General features: G+C 40.2%; 1 protein-coding gene and 1 pseudogene across 1 annotated transcript in view; one reads left to right on the forward strand and one right to left on the reverse strand.

Annotated features, from left to right (window-relative positions):
- LOC122347532 overlaps positions 1–16,777 on the reverse strand; it is a 663,620-nt pseudogene that overhangs the window by 107,984 nt on the left and 538,859 nt on the right.
- Positions 1–16,777, forward strand: part of LOC122347533 (metabotropic glutamate receptor 4-like) — a 59,779-nt gene that overhangs the window by 30,543 nt on the left and 12,459 nt on the right. Inside the window, 3 exon segments of the mRNA XM_043242895.1 lie at positions 299–435; positions 1,252–1,882; positions 1,885–2,186. Of these exon segments, the coding sequence (XP_043098830.1) occupies positions 299–435; positions 1,252–1,882; positions 1,885–2,186 (1,070 nt within the window).

Consider the following 16,777-nt stretch of genomic DNA (forward strand, 5'->3'; position numbering starts at 1 on the left):
TTAGAAACATGTGGTTTTGAAACACGCATTGTTATTTATTATAGCATAGATATAGCATTACTTAACCACTAAAGCAATATATTTCACAAAATGTCTATTAAACTGACTGGTAGCACATTTAGTCCAGCTTAACATATTGCAGTTTCCACCTCACCATCAATCTCAGGTGAATTTCGTTCACAGATTTTGGACGCTGACCTGGATATGTCTGTACATGAGCGGTTGCTCATTACTGTGAAGCTATATGGTGTAACAATTTTTGCATCCTTTAATCAGATTTCTCTGCTCACATCTTCAGGCATTGCAGGCAGTCCGGTGCAGTTCAATGAGAATGGAGATGCCCCAGGCCGTTACGATATCTACCAGTACCAGATAAAGAACAAAACAGCTGAATACAAGACCATAGGCCACTGGACTGACCAACTTTACCTGAATGTAAGTATATGTTAAATTCTTGTCTTGTTTATTCACCCTCCAATCCTGTATTTATTATTTTTGTCCAATACAAATGTAGGCTTTGTTAAACAATCTTTATCAGTTATTGCCATACGACAACAGTGATTATAGCATTCAGGCTCCAAAAAGGGCAGAAAATGCTCTATGAAAATGCGTGTGAATTGTCCATTTTGACAGTTGAAATGTGCGAAAAGATTAAACTTCTGAATTGCTTTTTGTGACAGAACAAAATTAATGTTTATATCATCTAAAGGTAGTGTCCAGAATTTAAAAATGGCATGTCACACTGTGAACAAGTGAAAACCAGTTAGCCTTAGCATTATTGATATGATAAATAATACACTTCAGGCTTGAATAATTATCTTTTGCTTAAGCAAAAAGGCTTTAAATTATATCATGTAAGTTAAATGGACCAATTTTTGGTTTTTGCTTTTTAGGAGCTTTACCGCTTCTAATCACTTTTTTTGTCATTTTATAACAAGCTGCGCAATAATTTCTCCCCAAAAAATGTGTTCTGCAGAAAAACAAGCAGCATATGGGTTTGAAGCGATGTGAGAGTGAGCAAACACTGACAGAGTTTTCACTTTTTGGTGAACTTGACGCAGACATTGCTTATGAGAAAGGACTGAAGTATAGCCTTGAGGAAAACTGCTTAAAATTGCTCCTTTGAGATCCCAGAGAATTCATTTAATGAGTCAACGGATGAGGAAACGAAAACACTCATTTGAGATGTTAAACATTGTTTCGTCCTTAGTCGAGATAAATGGTAAATACTGTTTGTTTTTTGCGATTCAGATGCGGGCGTTGCAGTGGCCAGGTGGAGGGAAGCAGGTGCCGACTTCCATTTGCAGTCAGCCCTGCAAACCCGGGTGGCGCAAGAAGATCGTTAAGGGCATTTCCTGCTGCTGGCACTGCGAGCGCTGCGATGGTTACCAGTATCAGTACGACCTTTACACCTGCAAGATGTGCCGCTTTGATTTAAGACCTAACAAAAATCACACAGGCTGCCAGCCCATTCCGATTGTAAAGCTGGAGTGGAGCTCGCCCTGGGCAGTCATACCGGTCCTCATCGCTATTCTCGGCATCATAGCCACTCTTTTTGTTGTGGTCACCTTCATTCGCTACAACGACACTCCGATCGTCAAAGCATCCGGACGTGAGCTCAGTTACGTCCTGCTTACAGGAATCTTTTTGTGTTACGCCACCACCTTCCTGATGATCTCGACCCCAGACGTGGGGATCTGTTCGCTCAGGAGAATTTTCCTGGGGCTCGGAATGAGCATCAGCTATGCGGCGCTGCTCACCAAAACCAATCGGATTTATCGGATTTTCGAGCAGGGGAAAATGACAGTGAGCGCGCCACGCTTTATCAGTCCGGCGTCGCAGTTGGTAATCACCTTCAGCTTGATTTCCGTTCAGCTCCTAGGGTGTGCATCTGGTTCGCAGTGGACCCTTCCCAAGCTCTCATTGACTACGAGGACCAACGCACGGCAGATCCCGAGATGGCACGCGGGGTCCTAAAGTGCGACATTTCGGACTTGTCCCTCATCTGCCTCCTGGGATACAGCATGTTGCTGATGGTGACGTGCACAGTTTACGCCATTAAGACGCGAGGGGTGCCAGAGACCTTCAACGAGGCCAAGCCCATAGGCTTCACCATGTACACCACCTGCATCATTTGGCTTGCTTTCATCCCCATTTTCTTCGGGACGTCACAGTCGACGGAAAAGGTAAGAGCAGATGAGTGAGTGCAATTCCTCAAGACCTTGGCGATCAAACGTTTTAAAGTAATGACAGCATTTACCGCCCCAGCTTCCGACCAAACATGCCATTCAGTGCGGTCCATTTTCAGCAAAAAACAGACCAGCGGGAACAAATCGACTATGTTCATTTGGGCCTCACGTCAAGCAGAGCGGTAAAACAGACAGTTTATTTCAAAGAGAAATCGAGAATCATGAGGTTTGGCGCGCTACAGCGCAGAACTCACGTAGTTTCCTTCGAATATTGAAAAGGACATGTGCGGCTGGGAAAAACAAAGGCACTCTTTTGCCCATCTAGCACTGCACTCTCAAAGATAAAAGAGACTTTGAAAATAGCAAGGAGATTGAGCGTCAGCTTTTTGTAGATGATGTAATCAATTGACAAGCACTGACTGACTTAGAATTCCGAACAAAAAGGTTCTTCATTTCCAGGCCGAATTATATATGCAACTACCCTGGCATTGGCTGCATTACTCATTTCAATTAGAAAACCTGGGACCTTCTGTTTCTGAAGCTTAAGATAAGGGCTTTCTCGTTTTTCAATTTGAGTTTTATTTAATTAGTGTCTCCCTTAGCAAAGCCTTGAACAAGCAATTTCAGCAATTTGAGTATTGTTATACTTGTTGGTAGGGAGCCATTACTGCTTTAAACTCAGTTTCCCACTGTGCCTTTTTAACCACCGTTTGAATGACTCATTTAGATATAAGATTGCATGAACTGACTTAGGTAATTGCATGTTGCCTTAAACTACGGTCTGCCATACCAATCCTAAAGAAACAAATAACTATATTTCTGCTGATCAGAGAAAATCATAACGATGGTAACTGTAACCCTACATCACATGCTTTTTCCTCTCTTCTCTTTTTTGCCTCACCGTTTCCCAAACATGTGAGTGTTTAATCTACACCATATAAGGTTTTAGTGTGAATTTACAGTTTTCCTGGCAACTAGCTGAAGTAATTTCACAGTCATTTTTACAGTCGTTTTTCCGTGCAATTTTCTGTGAGCTGTCTTTGACAATTAGTGGTGATCGTTTGAGTGATCGGAATGCAATCTGTCTCATTTTTATCTTCGAATGCATTTATGCTTTTCACAATTGGATAATTAAAGGATATGATGAGTTAAAAAAAACATGAAGGAATGAAGTTCTTAAATGAAAAATGTGTCAGGTTCCTTTGAGCACTTGCATGAATGGCTTCCTAAAAACTGAAAGCTGAAAACAGTTTTCAATTCAGTGAGCTATTAAAATTTCTAATTGTCATGTTATGGTTTATTTTAGTCTTTACTTGAGCAAATGAGAAAATACTCTCCTACAGATATGATCTAGAGGCTATTGCAGTATGATTAAATTAAAAGGTTACAGTTTCGCACTATTTGCTTTTATCTTGTTTTAACAACAGCGCACCACTGTTTATATGTAACGCAATTTGCTTTTTATAAAGAAAATGAGAGTATGCTTTGATTTCACAGTAAAACTATCAGTCTTGTAAAATGCTGGTAATTTTTGACAATATTATACTCTCAAGATCTATCAGGCCTCTCATGGTGTAATCAGTGCTTGACGTTAATTCTGCTCTGTACATCACAGCGCTGAAGAAACAGTTTTAGCAATTAGTTTTGCGCAGGAAATAAAGCATGCATCGTATGACAAAATCCCACCACTGTGTGCGCAACAAACAGTGTTTTCAGAGAGGAATTAACATATCAAAACAAGAGCACCTCGCAATCATCCAGGCTGGCAAGCACAATAAAGCCTGGCGAGTCAGAGATGACATGTCTTTTTAGAGCAATTAAATGCCTCACTTCCTCCTGGCCTGTGATTTACCTTATCTCTCTGCCTGTGCACTTGTCACACGATTTCTGCCAGACGCCTCATCAGCATGCCGGCTCCATCAGTTGTTTGTCATCTTATGTCAAAGTGAATAATGAATGTCTTTGGAGGCTTTCTGGAACATTTGAATGTGGGCAGCTGGCCTGGTCCCTACTGAATTTGATCAGCCTGTCAAATGATTAATCGGAGGGTCATCTTATTGTGGTTTAACCAAAAGATTCTTAAATGAGCTAGCCTGGCAGGTAGGCCCTTATTGTGGTCTAAGGGCTTTAGCATGCTTCCTTCCTGCTTTTTAGACGGATTCCGATGGATTTTTGATTGCTTTGTTGGGTACACGTGAATGCATGTCCAGAATCTGACATTGATAAAAACGTGTCCGTCTAAAATAAACCTGTTTAGTTAAAAAAAAGAAGCACAATCATTTTCTGCATCTTAAAATAAAAGTGTAGATTATAAATTAATGCATTCTACTAGCTTTTCCCAGTAATATATTAAGTGCTAAAAAAAGTTTTTACATCCTCACAATTCTGTCATTACTCATTTTATAAAAAAATTTAAATTAAATTTCCATGCAATTAACTAAAATGATCAAATTTATAAAAAATATTGAGTTGTCTGGGTATGTTTTAGAAGAAAATACTATTTCAGTCTTTCTAAAAAATGTTTTTTTAATATCACATTTAATCCAATGTGTTGTTGCTGATCCTTCTAATTATATTATAATTAAATTTAGATTACATAAATTTGTATAAATGACAGGTTGCTGGAAAAGCGTATGAGGAGATAACTTTTGTATTAATTTATTTGTCAAGGACATTAAATATAATTTTTTTGTCACATTCAAATATTCAAATTGATGTACATGATTATGTGAAGATGCCTTGTTTTTACATCATGCATCTGATGTCCATGGACGAGTTGATTTTGCGATTCATATTGTGCAATGAAACATTGTAAGCAAAACTTACAAATCCTTCTTTCTGATGCTGGATGTTATCGCGGCCTCTCATGTTGGTTTTGAGGAAGCTTGATAGTATCTTAAGTCAAGCATTTCGACTTACATGGACTGCTATTTGTATGCATCTCCGCCCTCCAAAACTGGAAGCTATCATTACAGTGCCATCATGTCGTTAGGGGTTCACTTGCAGGGCTTTCCTCCTTTGTGTTGCTGACAGAGTAATCACTGTCTCTTTTTGAGCGAGGTCAACATCTCTTATTTACATACAGGTGTGTGTCAGCGATGTGACAGGTGTGGTAGTGGGGGCCCTGACCTCTGTTAAATGTCAGTTTCTTTGGCATTCCCGTTATTGAACTCCTTCAGTCTGTCATTCATTTGCTGTCACCTAAATGAGTACCTTGTGAAGACAGATGCGCGAGTGCATTTCTTTCTGAAATATAAAAAAACTGCTTCTCACAGATGGAATTTAATACATGAATGCACTGCGCAAGCCTGGTATACTCTGCTATGAAATAAATTAAAGGATAATTCATTGCATTATAATAGTATTACAGCGTGAGAAATAATAAAACATTTTCTTTATATTGTGCTTTTGGCCAGAGCTCTAACACAAGTATTTTTCCCCACTAACCTGTGAAGCATTGCTCAATCAGACAAGTGGGTCTGCTCCTAAACCCACATGATTAGTTGAGCCAGAAGTTCATAGTTGATATAATAAAATGGGATCAGAGACAGTCTGTTAAACAAATAGTTCATCCACAGCCATTCAACTTGTAGGTACGTTTCTCATATTTGGAGAAATGTAGCATATTTTAGCACTGAGCATTCATCAATGAGTAATTTGCAGTGAACGGGTGCTGCCCTTTTTCTAGAGTCCATACAGCTGCTAAAAACATCACAATAAGCCACACCACTCCAGTCCATCAATTAATGACTTAAGTGATCTGCGTTGTATTAAACAAATCCATCAAGACATTTGAATTCATTTAACATTGCTTTTGACTAAAATATCAGTCCATAATCCATATTGATGCTTCTTCCAGTAAAAAATTCTTGATGTCCTCTGTTACGTACTTTTAAAAGTGGTCTAGGGGTGAGGACGCAACATTTAAAATTAATGCTGGGGCGGAGTTGTAAAATGACCAGGCACAACGACAGAGTCAGTTTTAGCGGTTTATTATACTCTACTGATAAAGAGAGCGTGAAATATTTACAAAGTGTGAAGGAAAAAAAAAAAACTAAGAGAGGCGCCAAAGTAAAGAAATAAATATAACAAAACCCCAAACTAAGTAGCCCAATATCCCAGTAAACTAACCAAAGAAAAATGTGAAAAACAAACCGAAATCTTCAGCGCATGCGCGCCAGAACTACTCCTACTCTCACCAAGACGAAAAAAACAAAAGTACAAAAAGGCGCTCACTCCTTACCTGGTGTGTCTAACATGAAATTACTACGTGCAAAAATGTGTGTGTCAGACGCCCTAACCCTGTTCTCTTCTCCCCAAGAGAAAGGACAGAATTCTTAGGCAACAATATCAACCAAGATGCCGGAACTGAATGAGTTAGACATTAGCACACACCAGAAAACTGAAACAAATCAATTGTGTCACGAAACACCTGCGTATACTGAACAATGAGTACTGAACAATGAGCACTGAGCTACAAGCTCTGAGCTACCGACGTAACAAACAGCGCTTTTAAACTGCCGGAAGGCGTCGGGTTGGCTGCACCGGCGACTCCGAACGATGATGGACAGCCACATCCTCCAATCAGCAAACGCGTACCTGAAAGAACGAGAGATAGGGGGCGGAAGAGAGACCGCTCTCGGGGAAAACAAACAAAAGGACCACACAAACAACCAGACACACACGGCACGTAACACCCCCTCCCATAAGAACAAACTATATGAAACATATTTGTTTCACAATTATCCACCAGAACTATTACACTCTAGATAGGGCATCAGCGATCCCGTTCTCCGCACCTTTCTTGTGTTTAATCGTTAGATTATAGCTCTGCACAATCAGAGACCAACGATTAATCTTTGGTTCTGGTTATACATACGTGACAGAAATACTAGAGGATTGTGATCCGTAAATACATTTACTGGACGATTGCTTGATCCAACATAAACATCGAAATACTGGAGGGCCAGAAGTAACGCTAACGCCTCTTTCTCGATTGTCGAGTAGTTCAACTGATGTTTATTAAATTTTTCGTGAAAAATAACAGATAGGATGATCAACTCCATCCTTATCCTCTTGCAACAGCACGGCACCGCACCAACCGCACTGGCATCCACCTCCAGCTTAAAATCTAATTCAAATCGGGTGCACTTAAAACAGGTGTGTTACACAATAGTGCCTTAATGGATTCAAATGTTGGCATTCATCAGACCACAGAAATCGACAAGAGGGACTGAGAAGTGACGTCAATGGTTGTGCAACGATAGAAAAATTTTTACAGAAGCTGCGATAATAACCAGCCATGCCTAAAAATCTACGGTTCGCGTGGCGTGTAGCTGGAATCGGGAATTCAGCAATGGCGGTTACTTTCGCTTCTAACGGGCGCACTTGACCTTGCCCAACTTGTTTTCCCAAGTATGTGATAGTTGCCTGGCCGAAATCACACTTGGCCAAGTTCAAGGTTAAAGAAGCGTTAGAAAGATTTGAAAACTGTTCGCAGCAGAGATACGTGTTCAGGCCATTCCGCAGAATAGACAACTAAATCGTCTAAATATGCATTGCAGTTCGGAACTCCAGAAAGCACAAGGTTGACGAGCCGCTGAAAAGTTGCGGTGCGTTCCGCATTCCAAAGCGCCATTACAGAATACTGAAGAAAACAATCGGGTGTCACAAACGCGGAGATATCGGGAAGCGAGGGTAAGGGGCACTTGCCAATAGCCCTTCAATAAATCGAGCTTACTGACATAGCGAGCCGAACCAAGATTGTCCACGCAGTCTTCCATACGCGGTAGCGGAAAACAGTCTGGAATGGTAACTGCGTTCACCTTTCGATAGTCCGTACAGAAGCGCGTCGTGCCATCACTCTTTGGGACTAGCAGGCAGGGGGAGCTCCAGGGACTGCAGCTAGGCTTAGCAAGCCCATGCTCAAGCAGATACTCCACCTCACTTCGCATAACAGCACGCTTCGTGACATTTACCCGATATGCATGTTGTTTAATTGGCCTGGCTTCACCCACATCAATGTCGTGCTGCAAGACTGTGGTGCAAGAAGGAACATCATTAAACAAAGAAGGAAAAGCATTAATCAGATTCATAATATCAGCTCTCTGTTGAGCGGACAAGTGCAACAGCTGAGAGGGTAGTTCGCTTATCATCTCGGAATTTTTAAGTCTAACGCAGGTCTGGTGCATATGATGGGATACCACACCATCATCCTCAACATCAGCATCACCGACATTACAACAGGCCGTAACTACGGGAACGGGAACAGGAGCGACAGCAACAACCGGGCGTAAATCTTCTCGAATGTAATACGCTTTTAGCATATTCACATGACACACGCGAGATTTTCTTTTCCTGTCAGGAGTACTGACCACATAATCTGTATCGCTCAGTTTTTTTAAAACCTCATACGGACCAGAAAAACGTGCGGACAGAGCAGAACCAACCACGGAAGTAACACGAGTACTTGATCGCCTTTCTGAAAACAACGCTTAACTGATTTGCGATCAAACTGGGCTTTCATATTTACTTTAGCGTTTTCTAATGACTCTCTCGCCGCAGAACATGCTTGATGTAATCGTTCGCGAAATTTGCTCACGTAGTCCAGTACGTTCACTTTAGGGCTGGAATCCAGGGATAAAATATTTTCTTTGAGCATTTTTAAAGGACCTCTGACACGATGCCCGAACACTAGTTCGGGCAGGACTAAATCCTAGGCTCTCCTGCACAGCTTCTCTTACTGCGAACAGAACCAGCGGCACACCCTCATCCCACTCCTTACCTGAATCCAAACAGTACTTTCTCAGCATAGTTTTTAATGTCTGGTGAAAGCGTTCAAGCGCCCCTTGGCTTTCCGGATGATAGGCACTCGCGACTCTGTGAGTGATATTTAGAGAAGACAGAACTTGTGAAAAGAGTTTAGAAAGAAAATTAGTGCCTTGATCGGTTTGCACAATTTTGGGTAACCCGAAAGTAGAAAAGAACTTCACAAGCGCTTTAATAATCACAGACGCGGTGATTCGTCTCAACGGAATCGCTTCAGGAAAGCGCGTAGCACTACACATCATTGTTAATAGAAACTGATTACCACTCTTGGTTTTAGGTAGTGGCCCAACACAATCCACAATGACATGTTCGAATGGTTCGCCTACTACGGGAATGGGAACGAGTGGTGCAGGAGGAATTATCTGGTTCGGTTTGCCTGTTATCTGACAAGTGTGACAGGTGCGACAGAATTGAACAACGTCAGTTTTCAAACGAGGCCAAAAGAAATGCATCAAAACACGATTATAGGTCTTCTTGATTCCTAAATGACCCGATAGATCATGGTCATGAGCTAAAGACAAAACGTGATGACGATAACACGAAGGTACTACAATTTGATACACGACACTCCATTCAAAGTGTTCCTTAATTTCAGGGCACCATTTCCGCATCAGTAAATTATTTTCTATAAAATAAGCAGACTTTCTCCGCTGTGCTTCCTCCAAGGAGACAACAGCAGAGAAACACTTGCGCAAAGTCGGATCTAATGCTTGTGCGGAAACAATTTTCTCACGCGTCATGGGCAGTTTCACATTCCTCGAATTATCAGATTTTTCAACAGCCTCATCCTCGAACGGTGAGAAAACGTCACTGGCAAACATGGGTGCAATAAAAGTAGAGGACAGATCAGGAAATTCTTTCTTTCGTGCTTGAGCTCTCGTAATAGCGCAGACAGGAAAAATTTTTGGGTACCTTTCAGATAGTTCATCAGGCTGATCACCAATCACAGGCTTATCAAAAACTTCTAGCAGGGGAAACACTTTTCCACCAGCCAAGTCGTTACCGAGAATAAAGTCTACCCCCTTCACCGGCAAATACTCACGAACACCTACCTTCACGAACCCTGTACATAACTCAGACTCAAGATGCACCTGATGTAACGGGACTGTGACAAGACCCATCTCTATGCCCTGTACTATCACATTACTGCCACATGCAGTCCTCGTAGAAAACGGCAGTACACCTGCGACCACAAAAGACTGGTTCGCGCCGGTGTCTCTGAGAAGCTTTATTTTTACCTGTTCGGTAGATTTACCCGTAACAGAAATTAACCCTTCCATCACGAATGGTTCATAAGTTGAATCTAGCCTGCTGTCACGCGCAGCTGTATCAACCTCCACTGTTCTCACGAAACCCACGCCTTTAGCCACAGAGCCCTGTTGCTTTCGCTTCAACACTTGACATTCAGCGATCAAATGGCCGGACTTACGGCAATAATAACACTCTCGCTCTTCTTTTGACTTTAAAACATTTGGCTTCGGTCGTGACTGATGGATTGGAAGAACAGACGGATTTTTATCAGATCGGGCGGTGGTGAATACATTTTTGTGTGTCAGTGCAAATTCGTCTGCTAAAATAGAAGCTTGCGACAGAGAGGTAACTTTCTGTTCGTTTAAATAAACAACGACACGCTCGGGAATACAGTTCTTAAATTCTTCTAAAAGGACGAGCTCTCGTAACGTCTTAAAATCTGTAACCTTACTCGACGCGCACCATTTGTCAAGTAAAATGCACTTTTCTCTGGCAAACTCAACGAATGTTTGACTTGAATTCTTTTATGCCCTCTAAACCGCTGTCTATAGGCTTCTGGCACTAACTCGTAAGCGCGCAAGATTGCAGTTTTCACCGTGTCATAGCTTAAACTATCCTCTAGAGCTAGTGTCGCGCACACTTCTTGAGCCTTACCTGTTAATTTGCATTGTAAAAGCAAAGGCCAAACTTCCCTAGGCCAATTTAGGCGGACGCAATACACGTTCGAACACACTAAAATAGGAGTCGACTTCTGCCTCACGAAATTGTGGTACGAGAGAGATATGTTTACTTACATCAAAAGTGGTGCCCGCTATCCCTACTCCCAACGGAGCACTAGCGGTCTGCACCGGTGGAATAACTGGGGCAGGTGCATTTCTGGCAGCATTCAGCTCGAGCTCACGCAGTTTAATCTGCGTTTCCGCTTCAATCTCAAGCTTGCGAACTTTTAGTCGCCATTCAAGCTCGGCCCGACGACCCTCAACCCGCTCCTGTGCTTCCAGCTGGACTCGCGCTAAGCGAACCTTCAGCCGTGCGTCACCTCCAGACCCTAAAGAGGCAGGAGAAAAAGGTTCAAAGGCCGGCAGGGCAGCCTTGGTTTCGGAACCCTCCACCTCGGCGGCTCCACCCGGCGCCTCATCACCAGACAGAGACAGGTGCTCGTCGGACTCAAGACACTCTTTTCCTGCTCCAGCAGGCAACACAAAACACCCAGTTCCACTAACTGTTGCAAAACAGCACTCTTTATATATCTCTTAAGCTGTTGTTTCGTAACCACAATTTTAAAGTGGGCAGCGATACACAATAAATCGTCTTTCCGACATTTATCAATCAACTCTAGCGAAGGCGATTTAAGAAACGTCTCCAAAGCAAATTCAGCCATAATTACGCACGTATCCAATTAACCAGTCACGCCGAAATTACCATACAAAACCGATTTACAAAAAAAACCATGGTCACTCCACAACCCACGCCAGCAATAATTAATTACGACGGGTGATAATCTCTTAATTATCTATCCCGGACGAGCCCCCATTAAATGTTACGTACTTTTAAAAGTGGTCTAGGGGTGAGGACGCAACATTTAAAATTAATGCTGGGGCGGAGTTGTAAAATGACCAGGCACAACGACAGAGTCAGTTTTAGCGGTTTATTATACTCTACTGATAAAGAGAGCGTGAAATATTTACAAAGTGTGAAGGAAAAAAAAAAAACTAAGAGAAGCGCCAAAGTAAAGAAATAAATATAACAAAACCCCAAACTAAGTAGCCCAATATCCCAGTAAACTAACCAAAGAAAAATGTGAAAAACAAACTGAAATCTTCAGCGCATGCGGCGTCAGTAACTACCCTACTCTCACCAAGACGAAAAACAAAAGTACAAAAAGGCGCTCACTCCTTACCTGGTGTGTCTAACATGAAATTACTACGTGCAAAAATGTGTGTCGTGACGTCCTAAACCTGTTCTCTTCTCCCCAAGAGAAAGGACAGAATTCTTAGGCAACAATATCAACCAAGATGCCGGAACTGAATGAGTTAGACATTAGCACACACCAGAAAACTGAAACAAATCAATTGTGTCACGAAACACCTGCGTATACTGAACAATGAGCACTGAGCTACAAGCTCTGAGCTACCGACGTAACAAGCAGCGCGCTTTTTAAACTGCCGGAAGACGTCGGGTTGGCTGCACCGGCGACTCCGGAACGATGATGGACAGCCACATCCTCCAATCAGCAAACGCGTACCTGAAAGAACGAGAGATAGGGGGCGGAAGAGAGACTGCTCTCGGGAAAACAAACAAAAGGACCACACAAACAACCAGACACACTGCACGTAACATCCTCTCACACGAAAATCCACCAACATAACTGCTTGATTTGTGCATATTTGTCTCCCGATTCAGGTAAGACAACTTTTTTCACTGGAAGAAAGCAAGATAGCTATGTTTTGAAATCGTAATGATGGATTTGTTTATTACAATCATACAGACGTTAACTGATGGACTGGAGTGGATTACTGTGATGTTTTATAAGCTGTTTAAACACTCATTCTCACGGCACCCATTCACTTCAGAGGATCCATTGGTGAGCAAGTGATATAATGCTACGGTTCTCCAAATCTATTCTGATGAAGAAATAGTTTTGGGGGACGAGAGGGTGAGATAATCTTTAGCAACTTTTCATTTATGTGCGAACAAAATGACATATAGAATTAATTCATTCCAATATTCAGGGATGACCTGAATACATGCAAACTTTCAGTGAAGTGGAAAATGAAACCTATTGTTTCTGTTTTTTATTTTATTTCATCCGAAGCAGCATGCAATCCAGCAGTGTGACAGTTTTTGGTGTGCAGCATATTAAAGGATTTTAAATGCGGATAACGCATAGTTCATTCGAATGACAAACATTCTCATCCCTTTAAACTGTGTTTTCCACAGCACCGCTATTAACATGAGACCTATTTCTTTCTTTAAAAGCCTCTGATGTTGACATAAGACCTACTTCTTCTCTTTAAAAATGGCAGTTCATTTTTTGTTCTTTATCCCAAGAGATAATTTGGCAGCAGCAGGTGAAGAAGTAGCAGAATCAGTTGTTGTATTATTAAAGTTGATGGCCTTCCGTTGTGCACGTTTTATCAAGTCATCCATTTATACGTGGAGTGCAATAACGGCAGCCTTTTTTAACTTGTAGTTTCAATTCGAGGGCAAAAAAGTGGAACACTTTGTATGTGTTGAGACAACAGAGACTGTCTCAGAGGACTAACCCTGATTCACTGTCTAGTTCCCATCTCAGTATTTCTCACAAGCCTCATTAGATGCAGGTGTGCTGTCTGCACATACAGAGCCCGAGGCATTGATGAGATGCAGCTATGAATCGTAAGGCCGCAGCGTCATTAAATCCTCATTTGTGACTGTAATTGCAACTTCAGGTTCAGCTAGATTAGTGAGAGATTTGACGTATAGACCAAAGCTAATCATTTCAGGCTGGTTTGATCACTATGTATGGACTGTTCGCTTCCCTTTTAAGTGATTTGTTGGACCTCTGTGATAGATTTTCTGGTTAAATTCGGATTTGTGACTCTGCTGACTAAGGACTGCATTTTACAATGGCTTTTGTCTGAGCCACGGCCTTGTGGTTAGACCTCCGACATATTGAGCGGCGACAAGCGACATATCTTGATCCCATCATTTCCTGTTCTATCTAAACTATGCTTTATATTTCAGGGAAGACAATTTGAGTGGTGCTTAAACTCTCCAAGACAGTGGTAGGGTGCAGTGGGTGGTTGACAGAGCAGTGCTTTGCTATTGTTAATGGTGCTCTGAATGGTTGCGAGTGTATTCTGGGTGATTGCTGTGTAATTGCACTCTAGCCCAAGACAAATGTAATTCTGTTTGATTTTGAAACGTGAAAATTAATGCAACAAGTTTCATCTGACTGACAGGTGGCTGCTTTCCATTCCTACGTACATGCATGCTGTAATCAGCCCTCATGCCTCGTGGTAATACACTCTACGCATGAATGGTCAAATGCACTACTTAGTTAAAGTGTCTTGGCAAGGTATAAATGTTAACAAAGTCAGTTTATCATAAGTGGTTGTAAACTGGCGTCTGACATTTTGTGAGTCAAAATATAGCATCATTCAAATCATGTACAAAGCCCTGCAGTGTTATTATTATTTTTTAAAGTTTTGAATTAGTTAAAAATATATGTTATATAAATGTATATAATATATTTGACAATAAATTAAGACAATTTTAATTAATGTATTTATTGACTGATTGCAAAAAGTTATTTTGGTTTTTAAAACCTCTTTATCTTTAAAACATCTTTAATACATATTTACGTTTAGTACTTCAAATTTAAAAAATACATTTTTTGAATTTGCATTTAAGTTTCTAATATTATTTAAAAAATTTAATCGTGATTAATCACATCAACAATAAAATAAATGTTTTTGTTTACATAATATGTGTGTGTGTGTTCTGTGTATATTTATTATGTATATAAATAAATGTATATATTTTAGAAAAATATGCTACATTTATATATTAAATATATTTATTTATAATATCAATTATATGCATATAAATATAGATATAAATCTGTGTAAATAATTAAAAATATATATATTTTGTGAGTATGTGAGTCTAATAATAATTTTACACAGATCACACATATATTCCGAAAACGTTTATTTTGTATGCGATTAATCACGATTAATCGTTTGACAGTAGTCAAATTTTATTTACTATGTTGTTGTTTTTCTTTTATTTGCACATATTTTATATTGCATTTAGTCATAAAAAACTTTTAGCAATACAAAATAAATATTTTCAGGTATTATTTTAATAATTTATGTTGGCTTTTAATGGTTATTTAATGGTGGAAACAACAACTGGTGGCAACTGGTGTCGGGGCTACCAAATAAGGACCTATTTTTAAAGATACCACACTATATTTCAATGGCACACTTTTGCTGATTGTCTGTAGTGGCCAGTGTTGGGTGGTAGCCATCTGTCTCTTCTTCGAGAAGAGCCCCAGCACAGCTGATGTGGTCCTAACCCTTCCTGTCGACTTGTGCTGAAACTACTTTCCAGTCAGTCCCTCTGGATGGAGATCACAGCAGTGAGTCACACTTAATCACAGCGCACAGAGGAGCCAGAACCGAGGTCACGTCCGCCAGAGCCAAAACACACAGCAGCGTTCTAAAGCAACAGCAGGGGGTTCGCAGCAGTGCCATGGAGTGGCTGGAGCCATTAGTGCTGGGGTGTGTGCCTGTTTGTGTGCCACTGAAAACATGTCACAAACACTGGTTGGTTAAAAATAATCACAATCACCTTCTCATTATTTAGGTAATAGTGCCTTACACCATGTCCCACACAGGCACAACTCGACAAAGCGTCCAGCGATGAAAAGCAATCACTTGCAAGCTAATCCCAGTTTCTGTGCTAACTAGCCAAGACAAATGACACAACAGTTTTATCAGTCATTTGGTTTCTCTTTTTGTGGCATCATGCCGGATAATCATGCTCACAGCTGCTCGTTATATACAGTGGATGGAGTCCAAAAACCTGAGAATGAAAATAGTTTTAATTATTATAATCATTCATTATATAGCATTTTAATCAAATTTTTTATTATTTATATGACTTAAAATAGCAATATTATTATCATTGTTAAATGTAATATCATTTTTGTATTTCAAACTTTATCTTTCAATAATTCGAATTTCACAATACGTTGTACATTTTTTTTAATTCAAACATTTTTTAATTAATTTTCTCTTTAGAGCCCGCTCTATATTATAAAGTCTATTAGAAAAAAATAAGCATTCATCTCGTAGTTTTTCATTTGGAGTGTGTGCATATTTTCTGTTTTGTTTTGTTTTTTAAATTTAATTTTGAATAGTAGTTTTAGTAATTTGTTGAGTGTTTTTCATTTGTATTTGTATTTTTTATTTTATAAATATTAGTTCTTTAAATGAAAATAAAAAAATGTTTCCCTTGTAAACTAGCTAAAATAAGATTTCTGAAAAGAAGATGCTGTTTTGATGGTTTTAGATTTAGTTAACTGTAATAACCTTGATTTAAACACTTTATAATCTCAGCTGTCTGTCATGAATCATGAATACAGTGTATTCTGACGTTGTAGTCATTTGCATATTATGTAGTAGAGAATTGCGCATATTCGAATGTGGTGATGATGCTTGTTGCTTTGGGCATGTTGAGTCACGAGGTTATGACTCTCAGTTGAGATTTGACATATTGACTGTGTCAGTTAGATCAGGGTTTATTGTGTCAACAAGCCCTCGTGAGATGAAGGTCCCAGGTCATACGAACAAGTCTTCATTATTGCATAATACACTCCCAACAGGCTATTGTGCCATCCTGAAGGGCTTTAGTTTGCAATAATAACCTGCATTATCCCTTACATTATTCCGTGCCTATCAAATAAGTAAATAAATGGACTGAAAATATCGATTTCAGTGGAAATTATTTGATTATGT

The sequence above is a fragment of the Puntigrus tetrazona genome, chromosome 6 (genome assembly GCF_018831695.1).
Source record: "Puntigrus tetrazona isolate hp1 chromosome 6, ASM1883169v1, whole genome shotgun sequence".
NCBI classification, from domain to species: Eukaryota; Metazoa; Chordata; class Actinopteri; order Cypriniformes; family Cyprinidae; genus Puntigrus; species Puntigrus tetrazona.